This window comes from Mauremys reevesii, linkage group 2 (genome assembly GCF_016161935.1).
Source record: "Mauremys reevesii isolate NIE-2019 linkage group 2, ASM1616193v1, whole genome shotgun sequence".
Taxonomy (NCBI): domain Eukaryota; kingdom Metazoa; phylum Chordata; order Testudines; family Geoemydidae; genus Mauremys; species Mauremys reevesii.
In genome coordinates, this window is record NC_052624.1 from 113,373,879 (window position 1) to 113,393,741 (window position 19,863).

The 19,863-nt window shown below is 39.0% G+C and overlaps 1 protein-coding gene across 4 annotated transcripts in view; it reads right to left on the bottom strand.

Annotated features, from left to right (window-relative positions):
* The window catches only part of LOC120398898 (palmitoyltransferase ZDHHC11-like), a 105,681-nt gene that overhangs the window by 22,363 nt on the left and 63,455 nt on the right, over positions 1-19,863 (bottom strand). For all 4 annotated transcript variants that reach the window (XM_039526651.1, XM_039526650.1, XM_039526653.1 and 1 more), the window contains exons 6-9: positions 18,458-18,613; positions 11,357-11,478; positions 9,568-9,626; positions 424-532 (exon numbers count right to left, since the gene is read on the bottom strand). In XM_039526651.1, coding sequence (XP_039382585.1) covers positions 424-532; positions 9,568-9,626; positions 11,357-11,478; positions 18,458-18,613 — 446 coding nt within the window. The remainder of the gene's footprint in view (positions 1-423; positions 533-9,567; positions 9,627-11,356; positions 11,479-18,457; positions 18,614-19,863) is intronic.

Below are 19,863 nucleotides of genomic sequence, written 5' to 3' on the forward strand. Positions count from 1 at the left end.
AGTTCATCTCTGCTTATTAGGATTTTTTTTGCTGAATTAGTATGACTGCCAATTTCTCCAAAAGCCTTCTGATGCAATTGTAAGAGAGGATAATGACATTAAGGATTTCATAAGGAGACTCCAGTAATTTTATTAACTGATTTTCATCTCTCTAATTAAAAGTCTTGTGCTCAGCTGTAAACATTTTGAAAGTGGAGGTCAGGGCACTGGATTAGGCGCTACATTTATAGTTCTGACTGTGCTAAAAATTACAAAGTACAATATTACAAAAATAAAAAGTACAGTGCGCACCTGCTCTTATCTCTGCAAGGCTTGCATCTGCTTCATCTTTTTAAGATGGTCTGAATTCTGATGGTAAGATTCATTGCTGATAAATTAAGATAGAACATTTTTGCTTGTAAGTAATAAATGTATCATCATTACCTCTGGACCAGGAGACAAATTGGTAAAGGAAGCAATATCAGATGGTTCAGTACAGATGATGCTTGGGGGTTTAATGGAGAGCTGTCCAGTTTCCTGATACTGTAGAGCACTAGAAAAAAAGCAAGAAGAAATAAAAAGAAATGTCAGCTAAGATTTGAATTTCACCCTGATTTTACAGTCTCTATATTCAAGCAATACTTCTATTTACTCCCTGCGCAGGACAAGACTGAACCCTTATTTGTGAAAAGTGGCTTATGTGCAAGCATCTGGGTATTTATTACTTTTTAGCTAAAAGTTTCTCAGTGCCTACAGTAAAATGTCATTGGTATCCCAGAGTTGCATAACATGTAACAAGTCTGTAAAAACAAATGCCTTTTAAAACATGATTTAAAAGAAACCTTCCTTTACCTCTAACTCATCATTAGACATATAAAACTAAGTTGAGAGAAAGTCAACTTAATCTTTTAAACCCAAAATTACAAAATATTTTTACTAGACCTTAATTTCTGCAATGGCTGATTTGAAAGGTCTTTGTGCCTAAAGTTAAGCATTTAAATCCATATTTAGGGTCCCAGGTAAGACATTTGATTTTCAGAGGTGCTAAATACAAATATTTCTGCTTAAAGTCAGCAAGACTTGTGAATGTTTAACTCTGAAAATCAGGACACTTATGTACCTGGATAATTTAGGCAATTCAGTTTAAAAAATCTGGCTGCTTCGCACTTAGATGGCATCTTTCCTCAAGTGATCTTGGAGTGCTTTGCCTACAGTCATTACGTTTCCTAACACCCTATGGAGGCATTCCATCCACTTTACAAATTGATCAACAGGCACAGAGAGTACCACAACACATATAGTATCCTCTGCTGGCCTCACCACAGAGATATGCTGCCAGCAATTTAGTAGAAAGCTCCAATTCCTATCTTACTGGAAGTAGCGATGCAGAACAGAATCAGGCAGAACAGTGGATTGTGAGAAGATCTCTGCAGTACCACATCTTAATACTATCAGTAAAAATCTTTGCAGTTCTCCCACTGCAAAGACACTTCCCTGATCAGAGATAATTTCATATAATGTAATTTTATAAGTACAGTTAAAAGTATAGTATCTTTACTTCCTTGATTGTGGGATACAATACAAGAAGTAACATTTCTTTAAACAAGTGGTTTTGTTAGGGGTATCCATTACACATATGACTGTCTTCTAGAAGACAGGTTTCAGAGTGGTAGCCATAGGCAGACTCCATGGGTGCTCCGGGGCTGGAGCACAGAAAAAAATTTGCAGGTGCTCATCACCCACCAGCAGCTCCCCGCCCCACCCCCCCTGCTCCAGCTTACCTCCACCTCTTCCGCAAGCGCACTGCCGCATCCTGCTTCTCCCCCCTCCCTCCCAGCGCCACAAAACAGCTGATTTGCGGGGCAGGGACGGAGCGGGGAGAAGGGGGAACGCAACGCACTGGGGGAAGAGGCAGGGCCAGGGCGGGGGTTTGGGGAAGGGATCCAATAGGGGCAGGGAGGGGGCAGGGACTTTGGGGATGGGGTTGGAATGGGGACGGGGAAAGGGTGGAGTCAGGGCAGGGCCAGGGGCATGGGCACCCACTGGCACTGGAGAAAGTTGGCAACTATGGTGATAGCCATGTTAGTCTGTATCAGCTAAAACAATGAGGAGTACTTGTGGCACCTTAGAGACTAACAAATTTATTTGGGCATAACCTTTTGTGGGCTAGAACCCACTTCATCAGATGCATGGAGTGGAAAATACAGTAGCCAGGTATAAATACACAGTACATGAAAAGATGGGAGTTGCCTTAATTAGCATTGACTCCCCACTTGGTAAGGCAACTCCCATCTTTCTATGTACTGTGAACCAATTTAGTTTAGTGGAGAAGTCCAAGGTTAGTTTAAATCCCGTGACATAGAACGTGCTATGAGAATACCTGGTTTCACAGCATTCTGCTCTTACATGTACTTTTGCTGCAGGAGAACATTACATCAGAGTTAACATTATAAAACCGCAGTCTTCTTTTAGTGTTATTCTCTGTTGCTTATCTATAGCTTGAGTCAATTAACAGCTCAAAGGCAGCCAATACAAAATATTTGGATTTCCATGAATACTTTCCAAGCCTCAAGACAAAGAAAATGCCTTAAAAACAAAACTTTAAAATAGCAGTTAATTTTGATATTGACATCAGTGACGCAGAGGTTACACATGTCTAATTACAGAGCATGTTTGTGCACATACCTCTGAACACCAGGCTGTTATATAATTCACGTTGTTAATGGCCAATTAGTTTTAATTTTTACAAGCAGCTGAAACAATAATTCTTCAAAATACCAGTGTTATTTCATCCCCTAAGTATGCTGCTTCAGGTTTTGTTGCATCTTATCATCAGAGAGTTAAATCAAGCCTACAGGAGTTACATTTCAGGTTTCAGAGTAGCAGACGTGTTAGTCTGTATCCCACAAAAAGAACAAGAGTACTTGTGGCATCTTAGAGACTAACAAATTTATTTGAGCATAAGCTTTCGTAGGCCACTTCATTGGATGCATGCAGTGGAAAATACAGTAGGAAGATATATATATATATATAGATATATATATAGATATATATATACACACACACAAAGAACATGAAACAATGGGTATTACCATACACACTATAATGAGAGTGATCAGTTAAGGTGAGCTATTACCAGCAGGAGAGAAAAAAATTTTATGTAGTGGTAATCAAAATGGTCCACTTGCAGCCGTTGACAAGAAGGTATGAGGAACAGTATGGGGGGGAAATAAACATGGGGAAATAGTTTTGTGTAATGACCCATCCACTCCCAGTAGCATTGCACTGCAAGAGTCAGGACCAGTGGAAATTCAAGTGGCACAAATAAATGAAATCAAAACTTTCATTCTAGAATTTTTCCATATTTTTTCTGTTTTTAAATTAAAAACAAGTTCCAATTCTTCTCTAAGCACAGAGAGAATCAGCTATCAAAAAGGGAAAATGCCATAATTTGTAGAACTTTAAATCAAATGTTTACTACATAAAAGCATTAAACAATTACACACAAAAAACCCCACTCCTGTTATTTCTTTCTGGTGGGGCTTCCCTCTCTATTTATTATTGCACCACTAAAATCAACAACTAGCCATTCAGTTTGTGTCATCCATAGATGTGAAAACAACCACAAAGCACAGATAAGCAATATTATCCCATTATTATCATCTCCATTTTACAGATGAGGAAACTTAAGAGCAGAGAGGTTAAGTGACTTGCCCAAAGTCACATAGCAAGTTTATGACAGAGCTTGGAGTAAAACCTACATCTCCCAGCATACAGTCCAGTGCTATATCAACTGGTCCATGCTACATTTAGAATATAAGCTATTCAGGGCCAGGACTCCTTATTCATTTGGCAGCACCTTACAACTGTACTAGGGTGACCAGACAGCAAATGTGAAAAATCGGGACTGGGGTGGGGTGTAATAGGAGCCAATGTAAGAAAAAGACCCAAAAATCGGGACTGTCCCTATAAAATGCAGATATCTGGTCTCTCTAAACTATACAGAGATATAGGAATTTATGAGAATGCAAACACAGTTAATAAGAGCTCCCATTCTACTTCAAGCAGAAGATCCAATGATTTCAGCTCTGCATTTGAAAGCATGATAAAGGCAGGAGAGTCTGGAAACATTATTACATTCACAGTGTTAATTTAAGTTCTTTTACAAGAATATTAAAAAAGAGAGAACAAGAGAACAGACAGATGTTAAGTATTGTTGTATATGTTTTAACAGAAAATATATTAATACAAATGTTAGGGCTCAGAATTTATAATTTATGGTAAATCAGACTCAGGATACAATAATACAGATGTTAAAGGAAAAGCAATATATGTGGGAGTTTTAAAATCACTGTGTGTATGATGGGAATTCTATCTAAAATGTTATTTAAAAGAAGAGGCACAAATATAATGGAGACATGGCATCTGGCTGCCAGGGGTGTCTCACTGCTTTTAACAAAGGGTAGTATACTGGGTGAGAGCAGACTTGGCATTCATGGGTGAGTTTATTAATGTAATGACAACGTTAGGTGGATGAACAATCAAAGGAAAAGGGGATTCGGATCACTGAATTAAGATGTTTCTAGTACAATCTATTTACAGGAAACAAAGAAAAATTATAAATATCAGAATACTTCTTGGACCCAGAACCATAGGTCTCTGTGGGGCAATCTAATAGAAGAGGGGAGGCAATGCTTTTTGCTAAACACTTCCCTTTTATTGTTTCAGCACAGCTCATCGATACAGAGAACAGATGTATTTTAATTAAGGGGTCCTTGAATGGTAAAACTTCTCAACGTATCCAGTGTACATGCTCCCTATCACGGACGAGCTTCTTTCTTTTTAAATCAATTTTTGGGAAAGGGCTATTATTCTAGAGGGGGTTTTAACAAGGTGTTTAGTCCCACTTTGGATCAATCAAATATACACACAGGGCATGCAGGAGGAAAAACAAAAAGGCCTGGTGACTGAATAGAGCTTTGTTCTATGACCCCAGCTTAGAATTAAAAAGCTAGAATATTTCCAGAAATATACAGAAGAAAATGACAATGAAAGGGATCAATAAGAAGTTCTCGGGGATGCTGAAAGGTAATAATAAAGGGGATCCTTATAAATAAAGCATCAGACCTCCGAGAACTCTTGAAGAAGAGAGTTTGGTTAAAGAACTTTCTGTTTTCGAAGGTAAACATAAGTCTACAGGATCTAAAAGAGAGTATAAGAAAAGAATTCCAATACGAGGGAAGATTAACCTGTTACAAACAGGTAAGGAGGAGCAAACACTTAAAAACATCAAACAGAAATATTATGAAAAGGACAATAAAACTCATAGGCTTTTAGTCAGAAAGTTAAAAAAGAAACAGGATAAATCAGCCATCCCTCCAATTAGAAATAAAAAGAGATTTAGTAACTGGCATAAAAACAGATTTCTGAAACATTTTCCACACTTTGTATGTTTCAGAACATCCAAATCCTGCACTTACAAACAGATATTTGAGAACTGTGAAACTACTTCAGCTCTTGGGGATGATGTGGCAGCTCTTGGTAGGCAAATTGTTGCAGAGGAAGTTGAAGTCGTAATTAAGAATTTAAAATCCAATAAAACTCCAGATTTCTGGGGAGTATTAGACAGTTCTAAGTGTTGTTTAATGACATATTGCAGGGGAACAAGATTGCCCCTTTCCATGGATGTGCTAAGTCTGTCATTCCTAAAGAAGGAAATGATCTTACCAATTGTGCATCATACTGACCTATTACTTTAATTCATGTGGATGCTAAAATGTATGCTAAGGTACTAGCAAACAGATGAAGTCTCATCAAATATGTTCACTTCAAGCAATTTGGGTCTGTTGGTGGCAGGCATCCATCTGATAATATCAGAAGAACTCTGAATTTGATCTATAATGTTAATTCTACCAGTTCTAATGTGCACAAATCTCTTTGGGTGCTGAGAAAGCCTTTGACCAGCTGGAGTGGGAGTACTTCAGGCAGATTTTGATAAGGTTTGGGTTTGGAAATCAGTTTTATAGGGGCACATTGGCCCTATATAATCATCCTCAAGTGCCTGTTTTGGTTAATGGTCATCAATCCCCTCCGTTTAATTTGAAGAGGGTACAAGATGGGGGGATAACCGGCAACCCTGATTGCTTTGGCAATGGAGCCATTAGCAGTGAATGTGAGAAACAGACCCGGTAAAGGGCACCAAAACACTTTCTGGATTAGAACACAAAATAGCTTTGTATGCTAATGATGTCTTGTTATAGTTGCAGGGATCCAGAAACCTGCATTAAAAATGACAAAACAACTGACTTTAGAATCTGGGCTGGTTGAGGATTCAGAATAAACCACAATAAATCTGAAATGTCAATAATTCATATTTCTAAAAAGGTACAAAAAACCCTGCATTCAGCGACATAACTTTAAATGGATAAAGAAATCTTTAAAATATTTAGGCATAAATACTATGGAGAAATATACAAATATTTTTAAGGCAAATTAACCTCCAATATGGAATAGAACACTTGGCGGAATGGAACAAATCTGAGATTTCTTGGTTAGGGTGACCTCGATAAAGATTAATGTCCTCTCAAAAATATTTTTGTTTCAGTCTATCCCTGTCTGTATCCCTGACAGGACATCCAAAACATGGCAGGATGCGCTATTAAAATCCATATGGAAAAAAAGAAAGAAAAAAGGGTGGTTCTGTATAAAGTTGTGTATAAGCTTACAAAATGGAGTGGACTAGCTTTCCTTAATTTGACTTATTATTATTATTATGCATCACAATTAAAAGATGTGATCAACTGGATTAATAATAGACCTTCCAAATACTGGGTGAAACTTGAAGATCGGAGCCCAAATACAGCTATTCATAGTCATTGTTGGGTTAAAAAGAAATTTAGGTCACTAAAATAATAATTAAAAAATCACCCATTCATGCAGCCAACTGAAGCAGCTTTGGACATTTTTTTTTTTTTACATTTCTTGTTGCCAAGGGCTTGTCCCTTAGCTACTTTAATTAATATTTCCTTGGAATAAATTCCTTATTAGCAGAGTGATTATTCATTGTGAGTAAGAGCTAAGATTACTCAAATCAAACAGCTGTTCCTGGGTCCTGATTTGAAATCGTACCAAGAGGTATGTAATAATGTAAACACTGAAATATGGGATCTTTATATTTACATGTCAAACATTTTATTGTGAAATCTGGATATAAGGTGGCTCCATCTAGACCTTTAACCATATTGGAGGAGTTAACCCAGGAGCAAGCTGAAACAAAAAGTTTAATTTCTAAGATATATACAATTTTGATTGAAAAAGATCTTGATAAACGGTGGGAGAGGGATTTGGACAAAGAAATTGATCTGGATGAGCGAGTATATCGTTAAGGGAATATACATCTTCAATTTGTGTAACTCAAAGAAAATGTTTATAAATTGCTGTATAGATGACATTTGATTCCAGTTAAGAGTCATCATATTTTTGCTATTAAGGAGGTGCTTTGCTGGAGGAGTTGTAGGGAAAGGAGAAAATATGTGGGGAGGAGGGATATCTCAGTGGTTTGAGCATTGGCCTGCTAAACCCAGGGTTGTGAATTCAATCCTTGAGGGGGGCACTTAGGGATCTGGGGTAAAAATCAGTACTTGGTCCTGCTAGTGAAGGCAGGGGGCTGGACTCGATGACCTTTCGAGGTCCCTTCCAGTTCTAGGAGATTGGTATATCTCCAATTATTTTAGTCAGAGGATGGAGATGGATGGCAGGAGAGTGATCACTTGATCACTGCCTGTTAGGTTCACTCCCTCTGGGGCACCTGGCATTGGCCACTGTCAGTAGACAGGATACTGGGCTAGATGGACCTTTGGTCTGACCCGGTACAGCCGTTCTTATGTATGTGGGAACACATGTTGAGTTTATGTCCAGGAAAAAGAAGGTTTGGGAAGGAATTATTAGAAGAGATTCATGTTATGACAAAAATCTGGCTTTCTAGAGATCCCCCGATCTGCTTACTTAATGCTCCAGTAAAGGATCTACATTTTAAACAGAACAACAAATTAATTTTTTTTATTGTTAGCAGCTAGACTTTGTATTGCACATTACTGGAAAATGTGATTCCTCCTCCTATGGAATAATGGTATAGTAAAATATGGACTGTCCTTGTAATGGAGAAGTTTTCATGCCAAGCATATACACAAGAGAAGCACCAAAAAAAAGGATAGGCATTTAGAAGTGTGGTCACCCTTTCTAGTGTACTCAAAGGAGGGAGGATTCCTCACTAGCAAACCAGAATCTTCAGCCAGGTTGTTTGAATATGAACCTGATCCTGAATATGTACAATGTAGCATGTAAATGTTTTATTGTACAGTTGCCTTAATAAAAAGATGGAAGGTCTTTTTCCAGGAATCATGGAAGAAGCCAGTCTCAACTTGCTGCCTCTATTGCAAGAAGTCATTTACTCTAACCTGTGCTCCCAGTGTGATCTGCCTCCTCACTGCTTGTACCAAATTCCTCCTTTAAACTGGGAACCACTAATGGGGAGCTGGATTATATCAGAGAGGTCAGGCAGGAGAGAGGAGACTTGGGTTGAAATCCTGGCCCCAGTGAAGTCAATGGGAGTTTTGATATGGATTTCAATAGAACCAAGATTTCACTATATGGTGTAAGGACTGGGAGATAAGGCCAACAGCAGAGTGCAGAGAGCATGAAGATGTCAATCATGTTGAGTGCTAGGACAACAAATTGGTTTCTCATTTGGGAGAGAAAGGGAAAGGAAGACAGATGTTAAGCCCTCCAGCACAGAGCTTTATGGAGGAGTACACTCTACTAGGCTTATCATCCTGGACAGCTACCCTTCTTCTATCTCTTCTGCCTCAGAAGTCCCTCTCTCATTGCCTGCCTTCTGATCAGCCTATCCTAGCAGGCTGTTTGTGCTGAGCACAGCTGCAGCCAGGAAAGCAGGCTGACAGCATTCCAAGAATGGAGACCACCATTTCCACTAAGTTACCATTGTGGAGAAGTAAATTATGAGAAAAAAGGAATACTTTAGGTTTTTTTTAAATGCAGCCATGCTTGAGATGTTACCAAAGGTGTGTGTAAGGTCTGGAGTTGGTATGGACTCTAGTCTGTTAGATCTGAAGAGACAAAAGTGTTAGGCTCCCAGGACCAAATCTTATACAGGGGCCACTTTTCAATGCTTCCTTTTCAAATCTTGCAAGATGATTGTCTGAAAACGTCATAGAAAATTCAATTGTCCTCTAAGAAATTAATATGCTAAATTCGGTGAAGCAATCTAATCTTTAAGGTATTTAAAAGAGGGATTTTACCCCCGAATTTCCTACAAATCACAATATTACCTTTACTGTGAAGCTGCTACCACCACGATTTGTCTTTATATGATACAAAGTCATTATTGCTAAATACTAATAATGAGCGTGGTATTACACCACAGATGATCCCTGCCCCAGACATCACACACTGATTTGAATCGAACACCAATTTTTAAATCTTCAGACAAAAGTTATTCACTGTAGTTATGCACAGCTAAGGGAGGCTTTAAACATGGATACGTTCTATTTATTTTTATATTTAACTCACCCAGATCGAGATGAAACTGAAACCTCACACTCCTTTTGTTGACTTGCTAAAGACAAATCCTAAAAAAATCCAAAAAACAAACAAAACCCCCACCACGTGTTAGAATTTTGTAGCTCTAGACAGTCTCTAGACAATAGTTTTGGGAAGTTTTATATTGCTTTGAGCAAATGAGGCAAAACAAATATTTGTATAATGCTATTAAAATACATTTTTAAAATGATATACTAATCTATTAAACAAATAAACAAACTCTTTACTTGTTACTGAATAAGCCTAATTCTGTGGGTGGGCAAACTCTCCTGTTTTAATATAATAATTGATCGTATTTATCCAGCACTCAACAATATGCTAGGTATCTCTCACACGCACGCGCACACACACACGCACGCACGCACTCTGTGCCGCAAAAGGCTTACAATCTAGAGGTCAGAAACCACATTACACAGAAGAAAACAAGAAATGGGAAGATTAGAGAAAAGCAGGAGGAATGGGTGGCAACATTTTTACAGTAAGTTATGCATTCTTCTTAAGAGTGTAGATGTTGAGGTTTCGTTTTACATGTTGATAGGATCAAATGTTCAAAGCAATACTTGTACCTGAAAGTCAGAACACACGACATCTAGTAACTCTTTGAATATAAAGATGACTATTAAAGAAAGAAGTTATTATGATGGACAATAGCATTTGCCATTTTTAAGACCAAGAGAAGAGGCACTCATTCCCACATGAATACATTATTAGATGATTCACAGTCAGCTGCAAGATTGTCTTCTGGTGTTGTTGATGTTACAGTGTTGCCATTTATGATTTTAATCAGAAGTCATGATATTTGGTGCTTTTCTTAAACCTCCACCTCTTAGACTCAAGTGATTGAACAAGTCAGCTTTCATTTAAGGGGGAAAAAAAGGTAGTAAATTTATAGCCCTCATGATTGGGAAGGAAAGCTTGAAAACATAAACCTGAAGAGCTCAAAAACTGGAAGGCAAATAAAAAGAACTCCACCTTAAAAACAAAACGGAATGCTCAGAATTTTTAAGCCAATCTCATACATTTTGGGGGGCATGAATCAAGACTTCTAAATGCTAGGAGGTGGCAATACCGATGAGACAGAGTTTTAGATTAAACTGCAGACAGTCCTCAACTCTTTTATAATGTTTGCCTTGTTTGCTTCCCTAGCTTCAGCTCAGAATGTTGGCATTCTGTAGCCCTTCAGCTGCTAACTAGTAACAATTTTTAAATGTGGACACAAAGCTGAACTCTAATCATATGACCTCAGTGTTTATGGTCTTTCTGTGCTTCGGCACCTCAACATTGGTGATTTTGCACTGCCACTTAGCTGGTGGAACTTGTCAGGTGAACATACTGAAACAAACCCAACATGCCCAGAATGCACATCCATATAAATGGGTGGTGCAGGCAACAGTCGGGTACACCATCAGCTTGGTTTTTTAATTTAAACCCATGCTGGATGCAAACTAATTTTTGCAGGGGGTTTTTTGGTTTAAGGTCCATCCTTCATCATGAGATAGCACTTACCAAGCATTTCCCAAGCTACTTATAGTAAGACAATTTGTTGGGAAAAAAAATCCCTTATCAGCATTTTAGCTGACTTGGTGTAAACTTTTCCTGAGCTCATCTGTTAGCTATCAAAGAATCCTTCCTTCTCAGGAGATGGAATCCCTAGATTTCTGGCCCACCATATCAATTTCCAAACGCTAACTTTGCAGGACTCACAGGCACCAGAAAGAAGATGGATTTCTGGATGCAAGAGGGGGAAACAAGGTCCTACCTGTAGGGGATCCATTCTGACAGATGTATTTTCTGTGATTTCCACATCACTTTCTGGGTCCCTGGTATTCTGCGTGTGTCGCTGCTCTGTCATATACTCAAAAGTACTCAGCTTCTTGCCCACTGTTTACAACAAAGAATATAAACTACAATTTAATTTAAACTTATCCCATGTAGCTATGCAATTTACAGCGCACACATACAAAAAACCCAACCGCACCACATTTTAAATAGGAGACTATCCAACCTCCCTACACCATCTGAATCAAGGACCCACAATGTGTATTTCTTTGTTTCTGCTTTTATATTTAGCACACTTGAAAGGACATGAAGTGGCCATTTTGTTTCATCTCTATCATCAATAGCATCTAGTCATCGTAGTACTTGGTAGAATTGTATTTCCTTATGGATATTCTGTTGTAATGAACTTCAGCTTCATCAAACATCATCATGTGGGATTTGGCATTAGAAACTGTAAATCAACACACTTATAATGATGTAACAGTGGAAAAGTGTCCCTGAAATGTTGTACAGCGTGATGCAGCTGCAACCGTTGTTACTGGCAGAATGACAGACAAGTTTTCAAGAGGCTGCACTATACCATGTTCAGAGCACAGGAAGTCCTGAAAAGATTGTGAACACCTAATATTTCTTTCAAAGAGGGGAAGATAGAGTTAAGAAACTTCCATCTAAGCTTTGAATAGCAAGTAGAGCTGTTCAAACTGAGCTATTTCATTCTGGCTGTGTCTCTGTGTGAAAGTTCTCTTCAATTTCAATCCATGCTGATGGAAACTTTGAAGTTTCACTTTGGAATTTCCTGTTAGAAAGAACCCAATATCACTGAGTACTTCTCCACACAAAGCATGGTCAATCTGTGGAACTCATTGCCAGGGGATGTTGTGAAGACCAAAAGTATAACTGGGTTAAAAAAGAATTAGATAAGTTGATGGAGGAAAGATTAATCACTGGCTATCAGCCAAGATAGTCAGGGATGATACTTCATGCTCTGGGTGTCCCTAAGCCTCTTACTGCAAGTTCCTGGGATGACAGGGGTTGACTCACTCAATAATTACCCTGATCTGTTCATTTCCTCTGAAGCATCTGACATTGGCCCCTATTGGAAGATAGGATGCTGGGCTAAATGGACCATTGCTCTGACCCAGCATGGCCATTCTTGTGTTCTTAAATAAAATGCACTCAAAATGGCCAAACTTTCAACATTGAAAGCAGGCCAAAAGTCTGTACAATTTTGATACAAGCTAAAAAATTTACCCCAATTGATTGTTAATCTTAGCAACTTTGTCTACATATATGATTGGTATTTCAAGATGGTGATGAAACATGAAACCAGATGAGATTCATGTGGTTTTACATTTCAATAAAACTTTCTTTTGTCAATTTCTACCATCCAGTCTCACACAGTAACCAGATACTGGTACATTTCCCCAAGAACAAGGAAAATGTAATGGAGCAGGAATCTGATTGCTTTTTCTCATCCATTGTCTCTGAATCAATAAATTTTGAAATGAATACATTTAAGGAAAAACAAGTGATTTAACTTTTTAGATCTGCTTGCTGTACCAGTAGTTCTAGCAGATTTGGAAGAAAACCAAGCCACAAATTCCTTTCTCCCCCTGTCATAAACAGATATTTAAGGGTTAAGATCTCTTTTACCTGTAAAGGGTTAACAAGCAGTAACCTGATGAACACCTGACCAGAGGACCAATCAAGGGACAAGATAATTTCAAATCTCTGTGGAGGGAAGTCTTTGTCTGTGTTTTTTGTTTGGGTAGCCGTTCTCTTTTTGGATCTAAGAGAGGCCAGACATATCTTCAAGTTCTCCAAGTTTTCCTGAAGTATTTTCTTCTATTCAGTATAGTGAGTATTAGAAAGGCGGTTTAGTCTTAAAATTACTTTCTACATTTGCAATTGTGTGTTTGCTGGAAAAATATCTTTATTTCTGTTTGCTGTTACTTTGATTATTCTGAGGAGGAGGGAGGGGAAAAGTCTCTCCAGGTTTATAAGTTAAACCCTGCAATATATTTTCCATCTTGGTGTTACAGAGATGGTGTACTTTCTTTCTTCCTTTTAATAAAATCTCTTCTTTTTAGAACTTGATTGATTCCTTCCCTTGTTTGGATTTTCAGGGGAAGGGGAGGGGGGAAAAGTGAATCCCTCTTTGTTTGATTCAATAAGTTTGAATCAAGGTATCTTTCCCAAGGACTAGGGGAAGGGGAAGGGGAAGGGAAGGGGGATAGGAAATCCCTCTTTGTGTTAAGATTCAAGGAGTTGGATCTGTGTTCCCCAGGGAAGGTTTGGGGGAACAGGGAGTGTGCCAGACACTAAAAACCTGGCTGGTGGCAGCAAGAACCAGATCTAAATTAGGATTTAAGTTTAGAGGAGTCCATGCAGGTCCCCATATTGGGGACGCTAAAGTTCAAAGTGGGGAACAAACCTATGACACCCCCGTTCCTAATCAACAGCAACAACCGGCCAAGCAGCCTGAAGACAAGAGGGAAAAAATCCTGATACCTTTTTAAACAAGTTTTTTCACCATTTCCCATAGCAGTTTCTGTGCAGGCTGAGGCACTGCTCTAGAGAAATAGGCTGTGTACATAGGCACCGAGGCACCCCTCAAAATTTTTCCCTGTGTACACACTGTCAAACCCTGTGGAGCCATCCCCACTGCACCTGATGGCCCCAGAACCTTGCCTGCCTGGTCTGCACCATCATCAGCCCTTGTCTTCTAGCCCAGCCCACCCAACTGCAGTGTTCCTTCCCACCTTGAGAGAAGATGCAGGCTGTTGGAAGTGGGGCGAGGATGGGCAGGAGTCCTGATGAGGAGGAGCAACACCGGCTGCCCCACTGCCCACTATGACCATGCCTCCTCCATCACGACAGAGAGGCTGTGAGGCCAGAATTGAGTGGCATTGTGGCCCACACCCCCATGCACAACACCATTCACTCAATTTTGGTCCCGTTTCCCTCTTTTCACGACAAGGTTTGTGGGGCCAAGGTTTGGTCGGGCCAAACCTGAATGGACAGTGGGTCAGCTAGTGCTGCTTCTCCTTGCTGCTACCAGAGGTACGCGCGATTGCAGGCCCCACTGCATGGGCACCTGGAGCATGGGACCAGACATCATGAACCCCCTTTTTTTCCCCCTGCGCCAAGGTTCTGTTTGTGTCAGGTCTGGGTGACCTCATTATCCTTACAATGGACATTTCTACACAAGGATTTTCAGCAAGTACCTTTGCATTCTTTCTGGAAAACAAGTACAACTGACATGGTTAGCCTGTTTGGTAGTTCCCATCCCCGGACAATCCCTGTGCCTGACTCATGGGTGAACTGGAAGTGCTTGCAAAGATCTGCAGGAGCTTGATAGGAGATTACTGGGTAATTCTGGCAGGTGTTTGGGTTTTTTTTAAGCCAGAGTATTTTCCTTTTTCCTGCACTTGCGGAATTCCTGAGGCCGTTTTCACCGTTCCCTGTTCTCACTCTGTTGTTTTCTTTGCGCACCTCACAGCCAACACAGCTGCCCTCGAGTCCAAGCCATGAGCACACTGCAGCTCTCCCTGGCTCCATGCGGGGGTCCCGGGAGGAGGGACGTGTGCGGGGGAAGAAGCAGCCCCAGATTTGTCCCCTAACTCTGGGAGCAGAGAAAGAGGAGCTGTGGCAGAGTTTAAACGTGTGGCCAGTTCTGGGATGTTTGAAAGCACAGAAGAGGCTGCCCTGCAGCAAGGAAAAGAGCCTCTCTGGGGGGCATGAGGTTCAGGTGACTCAGGAGGGGCTCCCTGGCTTGGAAGCATGCTGCCCACAAAAGCAGGAGTTAGAGCCATAAACCTACCAATACCCTGCCCAGGGGTAACCAGCCAGCTACAGGAGTCCTCTCCCATGAGTGACTCCAGGCCCACTTTTCTTTTTTCAGGGCACTGTGTAGCTTTCTCTATCTGCCTGAGAGAGAACTAGACCTGTGGTGAACAAGCAAGCCCCTCATATAGAGGGATGACACCACCAAAAGTGTTCATTGTATTGCCTCCACCTGCTGGCTGGGAGGTACTATTCCCAAACATCTGCATTGATTGACCAAGAATCTGCAAACTTCTCTGTAATCATAGCCTGGCTGAGAAAAGTAGCTATAAATGCAAGTATACAACAGTGTAATATTAAGTTGCACTAAAATATAACTGTTTTTTCTTTGTCAAAGCTTTTTACATATACTAGTTTATTCTTTTTGGGTGCATTGCAACAATAAAGTGCATATACCTCAGTGCTTCAAAACATTAGAGTGGAATTATGTATCTCAGTAGCAATACCATAGTTAAGGTGTTAAGACTTTTTCATAAAGCTAAATTTTATACCATTTGCCCTCTAACATCCATCAAAAAGTGTCTTTCCACTTGATTTTTGTATGTTTGATGTCCTGCCAGAGAAGAATCATGTATTCTAAAGCTAGAGATGGACTATACGCTGGCCATTTAAGATCTGAAACCTCCAAACATTACTAGTATTTCATTTTGCAAAAAGTTTTAACTTATTTGCCATTTCATGTAAACAAATAAAAACAACAACAACAACAGCCGCCTATGAATTCCAAATGTGTTGCATTTACTAATCCTTAAGGAGAGTTAGCAAACCAGGTTCTATTAAAAACTTTGCTGGGAGGTTAACTGAATACTGTGTGCACTGTAGGGAAAAACATTCCAAGTGCTTCAGAAATTCTTCACGAAAATGATAACTTTCCATCAAGAACCATGCATAGTTTTCAGCGTCATAGCAACTTTTATGCATAGACAGATATTTACAACTAGATCATAAACTACAGAGACAAATCCTGTACTGCCAGAGAGTTCTATTTGATGACACAATAAGTCACTTCCATCTCTTCTACAAAGGAGAACTGACATGAAAAAAATGAAGCATAGCATTATGTTTGCATTTACAGCAAGTGGTTTCAAAGGGTGATTGTGGAAACATACTATACATTTCCTAATTTTCAAATGTTTGTTTGGAATTCAGATGTTCTAAAAATTTTATATTAAAATAAAATAAATAAATAAATCTCTATTTACCACCTTTACTAAATTAAAAGTTTTCTGGGAATAGAAGTTTTGTGGCTATTAAGTTCAAAAAATATTTGCAATGGTGTGAATATCATGGATATTTAATTATATCCTCCAACCTACCTACGCAGCCCAAACAGTTAATTTTCAAGAGGTATGTGAATATCTATTTCAACAGGTATGGATAATTTTTAAATGTATCATGTTTTGCCAAAGCAATCAAAGGATGATTAAAAAAATATTATAAAAAGTCGAAGTCTAATTTCTTGAGTAGTCACGTGACTATGGCAAAACGTTATCAAGAAGCACATTTAAAAAGGTCAAATATCTTGGTAATAATTATTTTAGTACTACCCCATACTCTGGACTTTAAAAAGAAAAACATGAAGAAAGCTAGGCTACCGGTGAAGTACTCTGGAACCTTTAATCTGATCAAATACAGTAAGAAGGTAAGAGAGTCACTCGAAAAAGCATAGAATGCTGTGGATTTCAATAAAGATGCACCCACGTTACTGGTAATTAATCAGTTTCCTTCTTGAAAAACGAAAAACACTCAAAAGCTCCCAATTTTTTTTTTTTAAAAGCTTAGGTCAAAATATCTACACAGAGAAAAAACAGTACAATTAAAGTATGGAATGCAGTTTTGCAAAGCACGCTGTACAAGAGAACCTTTCAATGCTTAGCGCACTTCTTGATATGCCAATATCTAGAATGCTTTTCCATCTCAGATATTTGAAAAAAGCTGGTTCTTCTCACCCCACATTCTTGCACAAACAGAAAGCACAACTGGCAAGGTCAATTGGCTATATGATCAAGTTCAAAACGCCATTACATCTTATATCACTTCAACTGAAGTGCATTTGTGGAAGTGAGGCAGGAAGAGGTGATGATCAAGACAGGGGTGGAAAGAGTGAAAGTTCCATTCAGAAGCTTTGAAATTACATGTACTTCATATTATTTTGAAAACCGGTTAGGGAAACAAATTTGGGGGGAAAAAAGTATGAATATTTTAAATGGTACTTAAAATATATTTAGTTTGTAATTGCAAGAAGATGCTTTAAGTGATGCACTGACACTGAATATACTCTAGATGTTCTCCCCCACTCAAGTGGCACAGAGAAACTTTCAACTTCACTGTACCTAAAAACATACATTGGATGCATTTGCATTTTATTGTTAATGAACTGTTATGTATATCCACCAAAGCAGTGGAAAATTAAAAATAAAATAAACAAATACTAAAGAAAATAGTCTTCCAGCACTTCTGAATGTCTGCATGTCAAGCAACATGCAAATAAGAATCAAGTTCTTTTCTTTGGAAAACCAAAAAGTTGAAGGGACACAAGATTACAAATATTGGTCCAATATTGACCGAAGGAAGATACTGAAAGATAGTTAACCACATGAAAAGTATGTATTTGTAGATTAATAGATTTTTAAGGCCAGCAGGGATTATGATGATCTAGTCACAAACTATAGAATTTCATCCCATAATTCATGCATCAAGCCCAGAACTTCTCATTGAACTATCATATCTTTAGGAAAGGCATACAAACTTGATTTTAAACTGCCAAATAAAGTGCATCTTTGATCCCTCTTTAGACCTTCTTAAAAGTAAACCCTTTAAAAGGAAGCAGAACTATTTCTTTCCGCTTTATAGGAAGAGTATACATTGCATTTTGTATGCAGAATCTTCCCCAGGGTGATGTTCACTCTTTGGTAATTAAGCTAATTCAAATAATCAAGTCTTTGTCTTTTTCTGTCATTGGTAAATTTCCTGGCCAAACTGCATTTGTGCATGCAAAACGTAATGCATCATTGGGGACAGAGTTGCCTAACACTTTCAGTTATAACTCTCTGTTCTCAGTTGCTTATAACTAACACGCTTCAGCCACTGAGGCTGAAGTTCTCCATACTTGGGTTTATAGATATTTAAAAGAAATTAAAAAGATGGAACCTTTGTAGTCGTTGATCGCAACAGACTGAGAAGGATTTTCCTGAAACAATCACTGCCCACCTGCTTATAGAGAAATATTACATACAGAGGTAAAGATGAAATATCAACAAGTGTCCCAGCAGCAGGAGCGATGCCATTCCCAGGAGCACAGTGATCACCGCTATAGCCAGGATTCCAGCTGCTGTAGTCTCCGCAGGAGCAACTGGGAGAAAGGCCAACCACGTGTTGTTTCCAATGACTCCTACCAAGGCAAAGTAAAGGGGGAAATAAAACACTTCATCCTTCTGGTAATGGAAATAGGAAAAACCAAGCTACCCACAGTCTCTCCTACAGCTCAAGTAACTCTCTCTTAACTGGGCTTTTTGACTGTTCTTTGCACAAGACTATTCACCTCTTATTTGTTTTGACCTAAAAAGAAATTCTAAAACAGAACCAGAAGGATAAATAGACTTCCCTAGCTCTGTTTACTTGGACTACTCATGGGTCCTCAAAAACTGAAGAGTGCAGGAGTGTAACAGGCTGGGGGTAAAATTTTCCAAAGCAAGTAAGTGAATTAGGAGCCTAAGGTCTCATTGAAAGTCAATGGGATGTAGGAGGCTAAGTACTTCATCACTTTTGAAAAAATGGTACTTAGAGGTGCTTTGGAAAATTTTACCCTAAAGCACTGTCCCAGCATTTCTGGAGATCTGGATTCACATATTGATTCAGGTCACAAATCTAGTGGTCTGAGCCAGATCCACCTCACAAAGCTCTGGCTAACCATGGCACAATTACCTTCTGCTCAAAGAGAATCTCAGAAATGGAATGGTAGGAAGGTATTACAGGTCAGGATCAGGGTGTAACTAGAAGAGTTACACGGGGAAGCTTTGCATCACACACATCTGGCTCCAGCAAAGCCTCTCTTGCATGAGTGCCAGATTGACCTATACTTCTCCCCCATCTCCCCAACTAATTTTTGGAAGTCTAGAAATCATACATCTCTCTAAATCATTTAAAATAGCCTTGCGTTTAAATCTCCATTTCCAGTGTTATGGAAGACAGAAAAATTGATATAAATATCTTTTTTTAGATATTAGGTATTTAAGAGCATTTCTCATACAGCTAGAAATAAAATTTAGATTAGGGCCAGTAGAATATCTGAGTAATTTAAGGGTATTTAAAAGCACTTTAACTTTACATACTCTTTCTACATATCTGTGTGCACTCCTAAGTCATATGTATGCAGTAAAACTCTTCTAGTTGAATGTGAAGACAGTTTAAATTCATATGCTTTACACAGTAAATTAGTTGGCTAGGCAGGCAACACACAGCAGCCACTGTTGGACCCAGAAGTCCATCATATACAGGGACTTGTTTTATTACCAGGTCAGGAATATAGTGGTCTGTACACAGGGATTATATTCCCTAATCTTGGGAAAATATATGAAATCTTTAACTTTCACCAAGAAAAGCAGAAGAGACAGGCAGAAAAAAACCTCACTTTAATTTCTC